Source organism: Grus americana, chromosome 2 (genome assembly GCF_028858705.1).
Source record: "Grus americana isolate bGruAme1 chromosome 2, bGruAme1.mat, whole genome shotgun sequence".
In the NCBI taxonomy this organism is placed as follows: domain Eukaryota; kingdom Metazoa; phylum Chordata; class Aves; order Gruiformes; family Gruidae; genus Grus; species Grus americana.
Window position 1 is genome coordinate 130,105,470 of NC_072853.1, and position 19,155 is coordinate 130,124,624.

At 38.5% G+C, this 19,155-nt stretch overlaps 1 protein-coding gene across 4 annotated transcripts in view; it reads right to left on the reverse strand.

The window, feature by feature from the left end:
- Positions 1 to 19,155, reverse strand: part of PLCL2 (phospholipase C like 2) — a 111,050-nt gene that overhangs the window by 46,113 nt on the left and 45,782 nt on the right. For all 4 annotated transcript variants that reach the window (XR_008575998.1, XR_008575997.1, XM_054817785.1 and 1 more), the window contains exon 3: positions 1,624 to 4,110. Coding sequence is in view for 2 of the 4 variants with exons in the window: in XM_054817785.1 (XP_054673760.1) it covers positions 1,624 to 4,110 (2,487 nt within the window). In the remaining 2 variants the exon portion in view is untranslated. The remainder of the gene's footprint in view (positions 1 to 1,623; positions 4,111 to 19,155) is intronic.

The window sequence follows — 19,155 nt, forward strand, 5'->3', positions numbered from 1 at the left end:
TGGTATTTGAGTGGTTTATTTATTAGCTGTAAACCCTTAGTTATGCAGAGTTTAAATAGTGCACATTATATAATCTGTCAGTAAAGCTACATAAAACTAATATTCCCTCATGTACCTACAATAGCTTCTTGAGAGATGATTTTGAGAGATATCATTGATTGAGATATCATTTTGAGAGATGATAATGATGAATTCAGTTGATAGCACAACTTTCAAGCTGACAGAATAAAATACTTAAAATACATTTTAATACCTCATGTTTGAAGAAACCACACTATAGAGCCTGTTCTGAAATTTATCAGTTCTGGAAAATACTGCAGCACACACAGTAAAGAGTTTAAAGTAGCTACAGAAAATGTATGCTTTCACAGTTTCTCAAATCTTAGGTTCAGCTCTTCCTTGAAAGATATCTTAAAATACAGTATCCTTTATATGACAGAATTCTAGCCTGCAGTATGTTAACTACAGGTGAAGTTCACTTTATATGTAGCCCATAATATGAAACACAAGTGAAAATATCATCCCCATTTTTTTTAATAATCTTTTCGTATAGGAATTTTATATACCAGTACCATGGGAGAGCTTCACAATGCTGTACTAATTTCTCCTTTCATATGAAGAAAAGTTTGTTTTAAAACTGTATTACTATTAAAATCTCTTCCATGTAAATTATTTATGAAGAAAATTTATCTAATGTGCCTTTAAAATCCAGAATCAAGTCTCAGACTTTCCCTTTAATCAGTTTCCCCTTAACATTACATAAGAGTAAGAGGATTTAACAGGTCACTTCATTTGAAATGACTATGCTCAATTTTATTCATCACTGCTAGTATTCCATCAGAAGTTTATAGATAGTTAAAAGTTTTATTAAACAAAACACAACCTTACAGCTCACTTTAATCTATGTCTCTAAGGGTTTATTTACCTGGAATGTTTATTGGAATCTCCAAAAAATGCATTTTTCAAGTGGCATCTCTTGGCTTCCACAAAAACAAGCACCTCAACCTGTACTTTTTCCTGAAATTCAATGTGTTTACTATAGGTGACCTCTAAGGTAATTTCTTCTAGAGGATGCCTTCCAAAACCTTAGCACTAATTCCATGTATTTCTAACATATTGTTGCTAGGAAGAATAATGGAAAGCAAATGGTCTTTCTGAAAGTACTGCCTTCTGTTGGGAATGAGGAAAAAACAAAACCTCAGCGAAACTATGCTAAACATACCTTCACATACAAGAAGGTTTTTAATGAGCAGTAAAGTCTTCTTTTCCTCCCACATTTCTATTTAACTTAATTTTCTGAAATTAAAATATTGACATACTTTCTTCTACTGTATATAACATTCCTTCAAAAGCCTAGGACTAATGAACAGGCTTGAGTTCTAACACTAGAGTCATATTTCTAGTTCACATTCAACAAAATATGCATATGCATCCAAGGTTCCTTCAGCAGACGGTATCACCTAAAAGGTTGCTCTGACATAATCCATTTTTAAAGCTGTTCAGCATTAGACTTGATTAACGTAACTTACAAAATGCAGCAAGACTCTAAAAACCACATATTCCATATGCATCATAATACAAAAATACACATAAGAACTGATAAATTCATCGTAAAAACTGTACCTGCATATTTTCTCTCAAATCCGTGGCATCCCGAATAGGTTGGAGTGCATTCTTGAACACTTCATCTATTGCTTTAATCCATAATGTTCTCATAGAAGCATATTCCCTTGATTTCTTGCCCTTCCTCACAGAGAGGCCCCGCTTATGAGGTTTCCCACCACCCCTTCGATTAGTAATGGCCACATGCACAAACAAGGAAGCATGTGCTAAGATTTCACCAGTTAAAGACTGCAGAGGAACATGCCGATAACCAGTCTGTAGACACTCAAAGGGAATAGTGTATTGCCCGATAAACTCGTCCCCAATGTAATCATCATCCAGTACCACAAAACGCACCATAGCTAGTTCTGGTAAATTTATTTGAAATTCAAAACTTTCATCAAAAATTGGATTATCCCCATTCTGATGCATAGTTTTCGTCCTTTGCTCTGCACAGTCAGCAGGGATTCCATGTATTTCAACATAGACATAAGGATCCACAACATCACCTTTGGCACCTGATCCTTTGGGTTTAGGAAAGTTCTGCCCACTAATAATTTTAATATGAAGCAGCTGAGGCGAAACTCCAGGCACAGTGTCCTTCGTATTTGCACTAAAGAAGGAGACTTCTTCCCTCATGATAGCAGGACGAAGGACGTAGCCACAGTTTCCATTTTGTCGAAACCAACCAATGTTAAGATCCATCATTAAGCCAGGCGTTTGAAAGTTCATTGCTACTATCTGACAACCACATTTCCAAAAGTCCTGGGGATTCATATTACTGGAGTCAATCCTCATAGGACTGGGGAAAACTCTGGCAAGAAAACGTTTGTTATAATTTACAAAGTCTCCTGGGTTTTCATTGGCATATTTGCTAGCAAGCACTTCGTTAAATGAGCACACTTCCCAGTACTTCTGGAGCTGAAATGAAACTTGAAACTCTTTGAACTGAACTGACTTACATATGCTTACCAACTCGGAGAGTTCTTTGCAGAGCTGAAATCGTTTCCCCGTCATCAAGTTTTGCTGTTCTACCCCCTCTTTCCCCACCCTCTGTGACATTTCTGCTCCTTCATCTTCATCTGTAACATCTCCCTCTAGTCCAGAACAATTAGAGGAAAGCTTCTTTGCTTTAATTAGTATTTTCCCTTTAAGTGATTCCGGTGATGGAAGGTAAGACTCTTCAATGTTTGGAGACTGTGTATGTAGTTTGTCCCCCAAAATTTTCTTCATGTGTTGTACCATCACCTTCTGCTGCTTAATAGAACAATGATTTTCTAAACACAAAATAAGAGGGTATTCTGAAGCAAAAAATGCATACTTGTTAATAATGTCAATCACACTACGGAAAACGATCTGCGATGTCATTGTATGTCCTGTGTAAATCACAGGCTCATTATCCGGACCATCCCATACATCCAGCTCAACACTTCGACAACCCATTTTAAGAGCACGAATGTAACCTGTGATGTCAGAAGGCCCTCGAAACTGATCCTCTATCAAGTATGTATTATGAGATGAATTTATAAAATAATGGGATAAAGGTTGTTTCATATCTTGACAAACTTTTTTATGTTCTGGATCAAATATGTGGCAGTCTGGTGAAGTAAGGTAATTCGTAAACCCATCTATAGAAAGACAACCCTTTTCCTGGCCCTCTTTGGCTGGCTCATATTTCTGAATAATTTCAAGGCTTATTTCTTCCGTGACGTGTGCCATACCCTGTTCTGCTTCTAAAAACATCATGAGGTCCTTAGTATCTAGGAATTCTTTATTGCTTGAAAACTGAACCAACAGGAAATAGATTTCAGGTCTAGTACAAAGCTCATGAAAAACTTCAATAAACTCTTCTTTTGTTACTTCCGTACCAGTTTTTTCCTTGGATCTATGTAACTCCTTGAATTTTAGTTCAATTTTGTTAGTTTTTAAACCAGGATTTAAGTCTTTTATAAACTGTACAGCATTACACAGAGGTATATGTCCCAAATTATCTACATCTGATTCACTGAACATTTGTGAAAGCCATGAAGTCCGCATATTATCTTGAGTACTTTCTATCATATCTAGAGTATGTTTTCCATAAGAAATCAGGTATCTTAAACCAGTAACCCAAATATTTGCAATGTCTGCTGAGTTAGCAACAAGATCTAGTGACTCATAGTTTTCTCCGTATATAATTGAAAATGCACAGTCTTCTGATATCTGGTCATATATTCCATTGCTGCGAAAAATATCTGTATTTTTTCCTGTTCTTACTTCTTTGATTGATTTAATATCAATCTTTGCTTTTTCAGAATCCTTTTTTGAAGGTTCCCAGCGTAGAGACTGCATATCTGCATCTAAAAGAAAATATCGGTGATACACCCTAGAGTTGGATCGAATCTTTTTGAGCTCAGAGCCTTCAACCATCGCATTTATACAGTCGCTTGCACTGCTGATCTTCTTCTCAGTTGGCATACTGCTAAATGACACAGTCTTTTTCCGTTCTCGCTTTTGTTTCGTACCATCCTGGTTAAACAAGGGGGAAAAGAAGAAAACATGTATCAGTATGATTTTGCTTAACATTGAAATAGGTTTCAACTTATAGCTGAAATTTCATAAAGCAGTTCAAAAAGGCTTAGCATCTGTGCAATGATGAGTAAGATGGAAATCTTAATGGAATAATCACAAATGAAAACATTAGTAATAGCTTAATACTTGCCTATGTAAGTAATCTTGCAGGGTTTGCAGTTTTTTATATATATTTTGTATGAACAGAAAATTTTAAAAAGTAAGTTTTGAATGCTAATGAAATAACAATGCTGTATAAATCCATTTTATTTTATCAGTAATAACCTACCTACAGAGACAATGGGTTCTACAGCCAAGGCAGTAGGAAGTAAGCTTTCCTCTGAGTCCTTAGACAGTCCTACAGATACTTGCTGAACTTTCTCAGCACAGAATATAAGGCTTTAATACCATGCCGACAGGGTCCTCATGAACACCAGAGAAACATTAATATGCAATTAACTACATAAAACCCATAGGACATGGTCCTAATCTAAGTACACAAGACATTAACAACACTTATTACGTGTAACTCCCTTCTCTATTGCCCCTTTCCATGTTCTTCCCACAGACTGCCCAGAGCACTGACACACGCATCCCACCCCTGTGCTTGGAAAACATCCACATTAGTCTTAAGAAGCTACACCGAAACACAAGTGACTGAACTGGAGTAGATATAAGTCACTGCAAGTTCTGAGCTTCAGGAAATACGGCAGTGACTCAAGAGGGAACTGTCTCAGACAATTAAAGTTTAACTGGTTCCAAAGAAGCTGCGTATCATTAGAAAGAACTTGAATGGAAAATGCAAGACCTGGTCAGAAAGGGAAGCAAAAGTTTGATTGACCTTTGCTCCTAAAACAATGAAATAACTCAGAGGTCTTAGTTTATTAGAGAAAGCTTGGGTAGAAAACTGGATATATAAGACATTAACAAAAAAAAAAGTCATTTAGCTACCTCTATTACGTCTATTTGCTGTTTGTATTAACTCAAGTGCAAATACTTCGGTAATGGATCACTTAAGTACAATCAATTTCCTGAGAAGGAAATGAATTTAAGAAAACTGTGTGCTTTCATTATCTGCATTTTCTGAGATTGAAAAAATGCTGTGTTTTGTTTTGTGTTTTTTTTAAAAGCATCGTGTGTCTTGATAAGCTAACTTTTAGTCCAAAATACTACTTCCATGAAATAAATTTTTATGTTAGATATCCATTTAGAAGTGTTCTTATATTCCAGCATGGCTCAAAAATTTTCCAGCTTTATACAAAAAGAATGTTGACTTTCCCTCTAACAGTTTTCCATTTGAAGTATGTTCCAGTACAAATCAGCATTGCTTGTATGGCAGAAAGGAGAGGGAAAGAAGACTTTCAACAATTGCTACGCTGAACAGATGTTCAAATAAAACCCGTCTATTACAGAATGCATTTCCAGTTCAGGGCATATGTACTGTATGTTTAATTTCATTAAACTAAAAATGCAGAATTCTGGTTTTGTAATTTAATTTATAAGCATCCAAAAAGCCTTTCATTGAAAACAATGATTAGTACAGTAAGCAGATTTAATATTTGCTGTTCCACGTTTGAGAAAATTAATCAACTGTACGATTCTTGCACCTTTAATTTCATCAGAATTTGCTTTACACAAGTTCTCAAGGGACCAGTAAAAATGAATAACCCTGCAGAGGACTGTTGTATTCTTAACTCTAGATCAAACACCTGCAATGGCTACCGCGCAGGGTTGACTCTTGGAATTTCATTACATGTAGTTTGGGCATGAGGATTGCTTTCAAACAAAAGTAAATTTCCTTAATTTAAAAATAATAATAATTACAAATGTTATTTTTTTTTTACAAAGATTTTTGTTTTAAGCCTAGCTTTACTGTCTGGCTACCTGTCTGTCTACATCTCCTAACCTGAAAAAGTGGCAAGGGACAGCCCCACAGAAATGAGCAACAACATTCCTGTCCAGCATTTTAGGGATTGGAATGAAACATGCTGGAACTTCTTAATGCTCCAGATTTCTCAGTCACAGATCTAGGAGGGGAATATATTTCTCAAACCCTTCAGTGAGAGACATCTGACAGGGAACCTCCTGACACCAGAACCCTCAAGGCCTGCAACGTATTACCTTGCCTGACCATACTCAGTATTTCCAAGCAGAAGGAAGGTCTATGCCTTTCTTTATGGTCAGGATTGTCTCTGATCCAAGACACTGAATGGCAGGGGAGGAAACGATCTGCCATTCCTTGAGGCCATCTGGTAAGTCCATCTCAAGGCAACTCCTAAAGACTGAACTGGAGCTTACACATGCAGATCAGAGGAATAATTCAATCTACCACACCTGCAAGACTATTTTGCTTGCCTGCCAGATGAATTTGAAGCCAGTTTGACAGTATTCTGCATTTCTGCAAGGTAAAGCAACCTCACCACTTTGGTTATTCATATAAAGCCTGCTGGTGGCAGACATCACTGTCTGAATGTGACAACCATGAAGACAAATTTTAAAATACTCTTATGAGTTTCTCACAGCTCTGACCTCCATAACACCCTTCATAAGTTTTTGTTTCTCCAGAGATCAGTGATCCTGAGCTACCAGATCGCCTGTGTAAGTCCCCATTCTGACAAAGATATGGCAGTCACAATCAATCTGCTTAAACAGAAGAACTTAAAGGATATTTTCCCAAAGACACTGGCCAGATTTATCCACCTGCCTGAATTATCCACCCACCTGAAAAGAAACAGAAAAGAAAGTCTCACTCATAAGCTGAGAACGTAATTGCATAGAGTGTGCACAAACTGTATGAAACAGGTTTGTGAGCCTCGGAGATATAGTCTGGCATGGAGAAGGAAGCAGATATATTCTGCTACAGGGTGTGGAGGATTTCACCTTCAAAGTGGGATGGGCATTTATGAACTGGGTCAGGTCTCTCATGGCCTTAAGCCAGGTCTTGAATCAAAAAGACTGGCACATCAGAAAAGTGTATGTATCTGAACACAGGAGTGACTTCTCGGCATTCATGACACAGTGCTCTTGATGCTGTTCAAGATGCTTAAAGTGAGACTGGCTCTACAGGGCAGATGCATAATTCTGTCTACGGCAGAAACTACAACTTTTGTGCTGAAACAATTTTCAGAGTCCTTCTAGGATCTCTCACACAATGAAGACCATGTCAATCTTCAGATTATCATAGGTACTGTCATCATAACTCAGGACTTCCCCTAAAGACTGACTGCTCTTCAGAAGACTTTAACATTGAAACCAGAAGGACCACCTCATCAATACATTTCCTAAAACCATGTGTGCCACATCCAAGGTCATCTGTGAGACAGACCAGACCACAGATAAAACTGTTCTGAAACTTTGCTAATATCCACTACAAGTGACAATACAAAGAGTTTTCAGTTTATTCAGGAGGTCCTAGCAACAGAAAACAAAGTATCTAGCAGTTTAAAAACCAGAAATAATCCCAGCTGACATCTATTGCACTTAAGAGACAGCGACAGCTGGAGAAAACAGCTTTAAAAGAGCAAACAGGGAAGAGTATTTCCATCATAACTTTTTTTTATTCCTCTCAAGGTACAGACAAAGAAACAGTTGTGTGATTAAGACAGCACTATCTGCAAAACAGAATTCTGGAGATGACAAAGACTCTTGAATCGACTGCGGAGAGATATGCACATAATTTCTGAATGGCAAAGCTTTTAATACATGCAACTTTATGATAAAATTACTGAAAGAGCAATTCCAATAACCACGGGTACCGACAGGGACAGTGGTGGAGTTCAAACAGAGATTTGATAACGTAATAGATCGGGATGATAGAGGAAACTGAATAGCGCAAGGTTTGCAAACATCTACTACAGGAAAGGATGCAGAGCGCCAACTTTACAACCTGTAAATGGTCAAATTAATCATGCCCCAGAAGACACCATGGGGAAAGCAGTACTTCAAAAACATTCAATCCTGGCGTTACCAAGAAGGTACTGCTCAGGACAGTGGAATCTACACCACTTTGGGAAGAAACACACAGCCCAAGGCAGGGCCCTGCCACCCCCCGAGGTGGGAAGTGAGGGGCTGCAAGGGGAGCACTGTGCTGGACAGTCCTTCCAGCTGCCGATGCAAAATGGTCCTTGCACTCGCCGATGCAAACTCCAGAGATGGGTGTCTGCGGTCCCGCCTCTCTCCACGACTAAAGCAGCTACTGCAGCTTTGATGCAGTAGTTATGCTAGCTGGGATGTGAAGATTAAGGCCTTTATCTGCATTTAGCCCACTAAGGTACTCCTTTTGGGACAGAGGACTTTACAAAGAAAAGGCAATGGTAACAAGAGGAAGTGGCAGAATGACACATTTTTAGAGCACTCATCTGGGAAGTGAAAGTCCCTGGTGTCATTACTCCATAAACGTTTCACTTGGTGACCCTGAATGCAAAATGTACAAACAGTCCAGCAGGGACCTGAACACCAAATTTTGCCCCCTGAGAGGAATACCCACCTCCCCAGGTGACAGATCCTGCTACTTCTTGTTTTATGCTCTCACCATACAAAATTTCCATTCGTGTTTGTACACCAGCGGTTCATCAGAAGCACGGAAGGCAGCTCCATCCTAGCCTTGAGAGCATGCGGCTAGCACAAGAGGAGCTGCATGTTTGAAGATCCCCAGGCAGAAGGACTAAGAGCCCAATCACCCAGTGAGTCGGTGAGTGCTCTGCCAACCAAGCAACTACATAAAAACCCCAGCACCAGACACCTCCCCTCAGCCCCAGCACCTCACTGAAGGCTTTTTCGTTGTAAGTGGCTGAGCTTTGACAATGTGTGAAGAAACTCGCGCACCTTGTGCCAATGATGGCACACAGCCTGCAGGAGCCACAGGCCCAAGGACGCCTACTTAATTAATACCAAACAGGCTTAGAAACAAGACTTAGAAACAAGGATGCTGAGCCATTCAGCCTAGCAAAGATGGCACTGTTCGTACGTATGTGTAGTAACAAAACTGCAATCATGTACAGTGTCTCGAGAGCTTTTAAATAAATCAGGGGTTTTTTGCATGTCAGTTCTGAATTAAGTGACATGTTTGTGAATCTGAGGGTCAGTGTTGTGGCAATACTCTGAACAATTACTGGTGAGTAGGTGAGAACACAGGCCATGCCTAAGTTTGGTTAATTTTTTTTTCTTAAATCACACTATTATTTAATGTCATACAGCATAAAAGCTGTTTTAGAAGACATTTAATGTACATCTGTAGCCAACAGTTGCAATTCACTACTTTATGACAAGAACAGACAGTCTAATGATCTTGATGATGAACATATAGAGCAAACTACTCTTCTGACACTATACAACTCCTTGATGATTTGCTTTTATAGCGCATGTGATAAGTATCCATTTTCAGTATGAAAACTGACTGTCTTCATCAAATGCAATTCAGCAGCAATTGCAAAATCACCTAGCTTAACAACATGATGTATAACATAAGCCTATTTCAGGAAGTGGTTAGTTTAAAAAAAATATATATATTGAAGCTGTGTTTACTTAATTAAGATTCTCAAGCACTTTTCTTCAGAACCCTGCAAAACATAACCCTGAATTTTATAGTTTTTCTTTATACTTAAGAAAGTCATCAGGTATGTCCGTATAAAGTTAGGTCTATTCAAAAGAAAAAAACCCAGATATTTAGGGCAATATTTTAAAACATTCAATTTCTAAATGCATTTTAATGAAAAAACAACAATATCAGTAATTTATTCCTTTCTAAGGTGTTACCTGTGGTTTTAGAGATATAAATGCAGACATAGATCAGCAAATGAGTTACGAATATAATGTCAGTATCACATTATCCTTCTCTTTTATAAAATATTTTCATTGCAAAAATATTTAGGGTTTTCTCTGAAAAAAAGTCTTTAACTGATACAGCAATAGTAAACATGACCACTTATTTTTGCAAATACAAAAAAAAAAGAATTAATTACTATGTACAGGTTGCCTACGTACCGCTGCCATTCCAGAATATAACATGCAGCATTATAAAAGAAGCTAAGCAAGTTTTTGTGTGAAGGAGTCAGGCCTTTCACCATTAGGTGCCACGTCCTGGAAGGCAGGAGGTCTGTGTCCTTGGTGCACCCGCTCTCGGACTAATTCCCCTGGAATCAACAACTCAGCAGAAGAATCAGAAGAATTACTAAGCCTCTCTCCTCTAGCCAAGCATCTGCATTCCTCCTAGTCAGTACCTTTTAAGTTGCCATTACTAGGAGATTCTTACTAACACAGTGACCTAAATTCACTAAAAAGCACGGACTTTATAGTGCTTTAACACAGCTGTCCAAAGCTTGCAAAGCATGTGAAAATCAAACCAAGAAAAAACTCTCCAAGTAATTACCAGTTCCGCTAACAGAATCGCAAACACTTCACAAATGGCACACATTAAATTACATCATGTGCAACAGTTTCTGAATGGAACTGTAGCCACTGTTTAATGGTACACAGATCTGAGCAGTTGTATTTAAGACAAAGTAAAGAGTCCTCAGCTGAAATAACAGGCATTTATTGGCGGGGGGGGGGGAGAAAACATCAGCTACCTGGAAAACACAGGGCCTCCCACTCATAGTGAATCACTATATGTGAGCTCAGCATTTAAATATTTTTCCAAACTGGTATTCATGGCATATCTGCTGTTTGCAGAAATCTTTTAAGAGAAACATATTTTTTCAATGTGTGTTGGATTGATCCCAGCCAGACCCAGTTACACAATGTTACAAATAACAGTGAGGAGGAAAGAAAAATACAAAGATTAGCTCTACAAGTAACAAGTAATTTTTAAATTTTATTTTACTTTAAATCTTTTTTAAACTAAGGGAATTCTATTATTAAAGGAATATGGACACAAGGGCAAGTCTTAACTCAATGTTCAAACAAAAATTATCTGGTTTATTTCAGATCAGCTGATTGCGTGGTTTCATGACACAGGTAAATCAATTCCCTCTTCAAAACATTAATTTTCTGTCCTGTCTCTTCCTCCTCCTCCCCCAGCTCCTCAGGCCCGCATTAGCACCTGCCTGACACAAAGTAAGTGAATTCACCTCACTACTTCAGGAAACGAAAAATCCCTCTTTTGCTGAATTGGTTTTCTGCAATTTTAGTGAGCTGAAATAATTTGCCGTATGATCAGCAAGTATCAGAGCTGGTTCAAAATAACCACTAGAAACAGAGAATTAATTAAAAATGGGAGGAAAGAACAGAACCACTCACTTTTATCAAGAAATTAATTCACTTAAAATCAATGCAGCTGAAACTGTTCTGTTGAAATCAGATCCTATATGATCTAACGAGAACTTTAGGTCATTAGGAAAACCAAAATCTCTCATCTTGGTCCGCCTCACAGAATGTGCATCAACAATTTCATAAACGTACCCAATGTAAAGGCAAGGCATAAGAAAGAACTACCAACACTATAAAACAACAGAATCAAGGTTCTCAGGGCTCCTTCAGCTCATTTTGTTCTGCTTCAGAAAAGCAGGACACCAGGAAATTTATATTACATGAGAGAGATCGCTACTACACTACCTATTAGCAAGAGCAGAGAAAAATGGTAGCCTGTATTGTCCTTGTTGCTTTTCGAGCAGACAATTTAACTCAGTTAAAGACTGTGACTGTGACAAGCAGGGAAATAACAGGATATGGGTTTGCAAATAAAGCCTAGACTAAGGCTTTCTTTGTACAACTTCTTACAGAAGAGTTTTTTAGTCATTTGATCAGTTTACCAAGAGTAAAGAAACTATTTTTTAATGGTTTTTTGTGTTGCTGTCTAAACTATCCTTAGGTTCTTCAAAGTTCAAATGCTCTCGCAGAACGTCGCAAGGGAGCTTTCCATGAACTTCTGCTACGAGGTGAATGCTTCTTCCACCGAGATGCCCAAGACACCCACAGGCATGCTGCCGCCCACTGCCTCTCGCTCGGCTCTTAGAGCTGACGCAAGCTAGGCAAGGTAAGAGAATGTCCTAACTCCAATGCTAAAACTTGCTAAAGCAGCATGAACACAGTTCGTGTCTCAAAACGCTGTATTATATTCCTTCTGTTGGTGTTTGCCAGCGTGTTGGTTAAGTTCTACGAAGACAACTAAAAAAGAAATGACAGCTTGCTTAGAAAATGTTCTTCAGTTAAATGACAGAACAGCAATAACACTGAGCACTCCTGGTTTTCCTCATTTTCAACTGGTGCTTGGAAGCTTTAATTCTGAGCCTCAGTTTTAACCTTAAGAAGCTCCATACCAAAACAGTTTTAGCCATCCCTTCTTGTATCTAATGGCACAACGCATGCCTGCTCTCTTGAGGATCAATTAATTAGCTTTTTAAAAACAAAATATTCAAAGTGGTATTTCACTCTTATTAATTCAGCACACACAAATCCATATGTTTTTCAAAAGAAAGTAAACAATCTGATATTGCTCAGTCTGCTGAAAATAAAAGAGTTTTAACTACTTACATTGTGTTTGATTTTGATCAAAATTTTAAAAATCAGCTATAGTAACTAAGACTTCTGCATTCTGCAGTTTCACGCTGCCAAGTATGTTTGCCTTATAGCAGCAACTACTGTCACTCACAGAAATGCGGTTATGTTTATAAAGCAATACATACAATGACAGAACTTGGTAATACTATATCTGAATATTAAAATTCAGTTGTAAAAATTACATTCCAACACCACTGAGGCATTCTTTCATATTTAAGTACATCTGCATATTTATGATATTAAAATAAAGGACTATTTGGTTTCAGGGGTTAATTTACAATACAGATGAGAGGGGAAAGAAAAGGCAAATCTCAAAAGAAAATAAATAAGAAGCATCTAAGGAAACTGCCCAGACTGCTGTGAGCACTGAGGGAGCCAAAGCCTGAGTTATGCTTGGCATGAACGTCTAAGTTTTTAATTTTATTGAGTCAGTTGCAGTTCAGGCTTCAGGGCTGCATTTCCAGTTGACCAAAAGAGGTATCCAGTTTTCATAAACTCCATAAAAGCAAAACATATATATTTCAGATCCAAACAAGCAATATTTTAACCAAATTCATATAAACTACAATAATTATTTACGAAAACCAGCAGCTACTATGTACTGTTCAATCTTAAACTGAGGAAACTGCATTGACAGAAAGCTGTTAAAAATTACGAATGGTGTGAAAGGGCTAATAACCCCAGATAAGCAAGTAGAAAACATGGTAGACTCCTGATTTATCATGCACTAAGAAATTACATCTGAACTATGGCAAACAGGCCATTTTAACTACTATAGAGAAACTCGTGTTTATTATAAGCACTTATTTTTTCAGCCATCAATGATCAGAAAAAGGAATAACAGTTAGATATGCTTTCAGCTTGAAGAATAACTGAAGCTGACAAAGCTGACACCGCCGAAGATGATACTGGAGGATTCTAACGAGCGAGTTGGCTCAACAGGTTGCAGCACAGCTCAGGAGTGAAGAAGTCTCTGAATCTTTGCCATCATCCTTAAAACCTACAAGATGCTCTTTCATGCACAACTATTTAAACTCTGAGCATTTTCATTTTCAGTTCTTCAATAATGTTTTACATAACCAAATATCATAGCTAAGTTACACTTTCACGAACCTTTTAATCAAGACCTATCGACAATATTTAATATGCAGACTACTACAGCAATCATTCTGAAGATGAATCTCAGATTTTTTTTTCAAGTATTCATAGCTGCAAGTCAGTTCCACTGGTAGAAAGCACAGCATTTTTCCCTTTCTCGTTTCAGGCATAAACAACAATTTGACTGAATTGGCAAAATAAGTAAGTTCCGTAACACAGCTGTCAGGCTTCACAGTTTAAAGCAAAAATGCAGCATGCGGGTGACTTATGAAGATAACACAATAACCGCGTTCAAAATTTTTGTAATTTCAGATGCGGCACAGGCTCTGCAGAAAGTTGCTTCACCTCTCCCTGTGCTGCTCCTCCTCAGCATCAGAGAGGAAAAAGAAGCCAATGGCAGGACCAGCAAGAGGCGAGCGTCGGCTCAAACCTCCCTACCCTTTCCCACTCCTGTTGGTAAAGCCTTCCCAGCAGCTTTTCCAAAGTTTCCCATAAACATAAGGGTTGGGTTTGGTTTGTTGTTTGTTTGTTTTACCAACTTTCCTACCTAGCAGGCCCAGAATCTTATCTGATTCACAACCCACAAAGCAATTTCTGTGCAGATTTGTGCAAACAGTGTGTTGATCGTAAGTTAAAGACTGCTGGTTCTACATTACTTCCAAATAAGCAGAGTAGAATTAAATGAGGCTCTGAAAAATTTGACAATGGTGCAAAAAAAGCAAGAGTCACTGAAGGTGTTTTGAAACATGAAGATGGAGGTGGCACTCCTCTGTTCACAAAATAGGGAAACTCTTAATGTGCCAGCATCTCAACTGTTACCTTTGAGAATCAGTTCACGAACCTAACTCTACAGCTTTTCTAGCAAATTAAACTACTTCTGAAGAACTTAACTTTTAATTATTAAAAGTAACATAATTGTATGTATTTATATGTACATGGTACATTTCACACTTTCGTATGATTTAAAATGGTAGAATTGCAGAAGACAAGGAATCATTCTGAGGGATCATGCTGAAGGATATTTTCAATGCCAAGAGGGAAGTTATTTTCAGTGCGAGTGCACCTAAGCCCTTCTGCAATTAACTGTATTAAGTTTCACTTTATGAATATCAACATTTCTATGTTCTGCTGTGGTGGGTTGACCCTGGCTGGAGGCCAGGTGCCCACCAAAGCTGCTCTATCACTTCCCTCCTCAGCTGGGCAGGGGAAGAGGAAATATAACGCAAGGCTTATAGGATAAGATAGGGACAGGGAGAGATCGCTCACCAATTACTGTCACAGGCAAAACAGACTCAACTTGGGGAACATTAGTTTAATTTTTTACCAATCAAATCAGAGTAGGATAATGAGAAATAAAACCAAATCTTAAAAACACCTTCCCCCCACCCCTCTCTTCTTCCCAGACTCAACTTCACTCCCGAATTCTCTCCCTCTTCTCCCCGCAGCGGTGCAGGGGGATGGGGAATGGGGGTTGTGGTCAGTTCATCACATGTTTGTTTCTGCTGCTCCTTCCTCCTCAGGGGGAGAACTCTTCACATTTTTCCCCTGCTCCAGCATAGGGTCCCTCCCACAGGAGACAGTCCTCCACAAACTCCTCCAACGTGAGTCCTTCCCATGGGCTGCAATTCTTCACCAACTCTTCCAGCATGGGTCCCTTCCACGGGGTGCAGACCTTCAGGAACAGGTCCTGCCAGCAAACCTGCTCCAGCCTGGGCTCCTCTCTCCATGGGGCCACAGGTCCTGCCAGGGAGCCTGCTCCAGCACGGGCTTCCCACAGGGTCACAGCCTCCTTCGGGCACCCACCTGCTCTGGTGTGGGGTCCTCCATGGGCTGCAGGGTGACCTCACCTGGGTCTTCTCCATGGGCTGCAGAGGAATCTCTGCTCCGGCGCCTGGAGCACCTCCTCTCCCTCCTTCTTCACTGACCTTGGTGTCTGCAAAGTTGTTCCTCTCACATATTCTCATAGAATCATAGAGGGGTTTGGGTTGGAAGGGACCGTAAAGACCATCTAGTTCCAACCCCCATGCCATGGGCAGGGACACCCTCCACTAGACTAGGTTGCCCAATGTCCCATCCAACCTGGCTTTGAACACTTCCAGGGAGGGGGCATCCACAACATCTCTGGGCAACCTGTTCCAGTGTCTCACTACCCTCACAATGAAGAATTTTTTCTTTATATCTAATCTAAATCTACCCTCTTGTAGTTTAAAGCCATTGTCCTATCACTACATGACCTTCTCACTCCTCTCTCTGGCTGCTTGGTGTTTTTTTCCCCTTCTTAACTATGTTCTCCCAGAGGTGCTACCACCGTCGCCGATGGGCTCGGCCTTGGCCAGCAGCAGGTCCATCTTGGAGCTGTCTGGCATTGGCTCTATCGGTCATGGGGGAAGCTTCTGGTAGCTTCTCTCAGAAGCCACCCCTGTAGCCCCCCACTACCAAACCTTGCCACACAAACCCAATACATCTGCATGTCACCCAGAGCTAAGGGAGACGAGTGGAAAAACCACCTGACAAAAAGAAGCTTGTAGAGCATGCGTCTTAAGAGTGCCATCACAGGTATGTACTCCATGATGCAAATGAAGTTACATAAATTTAAATACTAAAAAACCCCAATAACATGGAAAAGGACACCTTACTCTATGCAGACAAGATTCATATTTTTCAATGCTGCAAATGCAGCCAACAAATGAAAATAATTGTGTTTGTTATAAATGACTAATCTAGCAGAAAAGTCTCTCCTCTACTGTGATAAGTAGTCTACATGATATTATCTTAACCGTGAAACAACTCTTGCTCACAAAAAATGAGCAGCAGATTGACCATGGATGTGTTATATAATTTAAAGGACTGACTTTTTCACACATCCTTACAGGTCATCCCACCCAACCTCTCAGCACAAGGGTATGACTAAATCACACAAATTTGCTTTCACTGATGTGGCAAAATGTTCATTTCCACCTGTGCTGCCAATTCATATATTTTGACCAAATTTCAATCCAAATGTCATCTGCTCTCTTGGAGAGTTCCTTGTGTCTTTTTATGTCCTTTCCTGTCACTCACTGTTTTCCAGGAACAACACAGAAGTAAAATTATTGCCTAAGGGTTATTTTATCCAAGTAAAACATTCAGGCTTAAGAGGAATTAAATGTAGAAATTTTTTTTATTCTAAAAACTATTATTACCTCTGCCCTGCAGCTTTCTATTCATCAACTGTTTTCCTTCATTCTAGTAATTGATGAATACTGTCTTCAGATCTGCTTCTGTCCTAATGGTAACTGGACTAGCAAATTTCAAAAGATAACTCTAAAGAAAAAGATGGAACTTCACAAGCTGAATTGTTCTGCTTTTGTGGTTTAAGATAAGTTACTTTTTGTCAAGTAGGAGAGTGACCATTACCAATACTAACTCTTCAATGCCGTGAGAGTTCACGTATATAACGCAGTATTAAATTAAGTACAAAAGTTGGAACTTTTAAAAACATATTACTTGCTAAACAAAGATTATCTTGCCAATTCCTCTTTGAGTTGCTACTTCAGCCTTGTCACTTAAATGGCAATGATAATTCAACAGTGATAATTAACTGTTTATTTTTAAGGAGGACAATTCTTATGAATTAGACAAAAAATATTTATTAGGTTACCATCGCTCAGCAATCACACAGGCAGAGGAGACATGAACCCAAGTACCTTGCTAACCACATACTGCTGCTTCTGATGTTTTCCCTGTTGATTTTCAGATATAAGTAATTTACAGTTGTCAAACAATTATAGGAAATTCTCATTCTGAATGCTACATCAATGCCCTTCTTCTCCCTTAACTCTGTTCTTTAATTATTCATAACAGTTACAAGCACTTAGAAAAGAACCATGAACTATAAATATTTCATTCAAGATGCCTGTAACAGAAAGATATAAGACTACAAAAAAAATCAAATAAAATATTTGTTTATCCTAAGCCAACAAATAATAAGCAAGGTATACCCTCTTTAGATTTTCTATTTATATAAGCATTCATAGCTTTGACAAACCAAACCTAATCAGTCATCTATATGCTTTACCAATTACAATTAAACAAATAAAAATTACCAGGTATAGCAGTTTCCTCCAGACTATTTTAAAGGGGTCTATTTTGATCATTTGCTGCAAGTTTACCTTGTGAGGAATGACGAATAAGCATCATTAGAGTTTCAAGCTGTTAATGCAAGAGTCAAGAGCAAATACACTGAAGACAACTTCTGAAATCCCACCTACGACAGCAGCATCTTAGCAAGCGGTTAATGATCTTAACACAAATTCTCAATATAGATTAGAATTCTAGCACTTGAGGTGGTAAGAACGTAGGCAAGAATTTCAAACATCTTAAAATAAAGTTTACAACCCTTCTAGACGTGGATAAGGGCTATGGATCCAGTATGTACTCAAATTTCAGTTTAATATGGCAGGTAAAATTAAACTTACTTTTAATTTTCATAGCTCACTGTATTTAACACTTGGTACGGGCAATAATGAAAATATGGCAATACCCTATGCATTCTGTGGAGGAAAAGATATTTACCAGGAAAACAGGACTTTTCTTTTTTTCAGTCACTGAGACATATTAGGTAAATATCATCAATCTTTCATTAAAATATTCATGTACCACATCTCAGCACAGTGTATACAACTTTCTGAATATCTTACACATCACAAATACTCAAAAAGTCACATTGTAGAGCACAAAAATTAACTCAAATGACATCTAAAAACTAAAACCATTCATAGAAACAGAATAATTTTCTCATCTATTTACTTCAAATTGAATTACTGTCTGCTCACTCTGAAACCAAAGGCCTCCACTGATTCAGCTCACAGCACAGAGTGATAGCGATATCCCTGGCCTTTCCAATCAGGTCAGTGTCCAATCATGAAGGTCCATCTGACTAAATCAACGGAAAAAAATGAGCATACCTTGGGTGGTCAAGAAAAGGTTGAAGAAAAGTTTAGATAATACTTAGAAACTATAACCATCCTCCTTTTCTCAGCCTTATAAGCACCCACAATCCAACCTCACAGTGATTAAAGGACTTCACGAGGAGGAGGAGTTTTGTTCTTGTTTGATGTAGCAGAAAGACAGAAACTAGAACTGTTCCATTACAGTCATCCCCCTCACTCTCCCAGCTTCCTACATTCAACTGTTTATTTTCTATTTTGTTATTATTACCGATTTAGCAAAACTTTCCAAACACATTTTAATATTTCAATAGTTCATATTTCATTATTTCAAAATTACTTAAACATTCATCTTCAACACGGAAACATTTGTGCAAAAAATGTTTTTCTAATACTGTTAATCAGAACTGAAAATAAATCACAGTAACCACTTTTCTACATAAAGCATATGCAGATAGTATAATCAATATGTGGTAGAGAG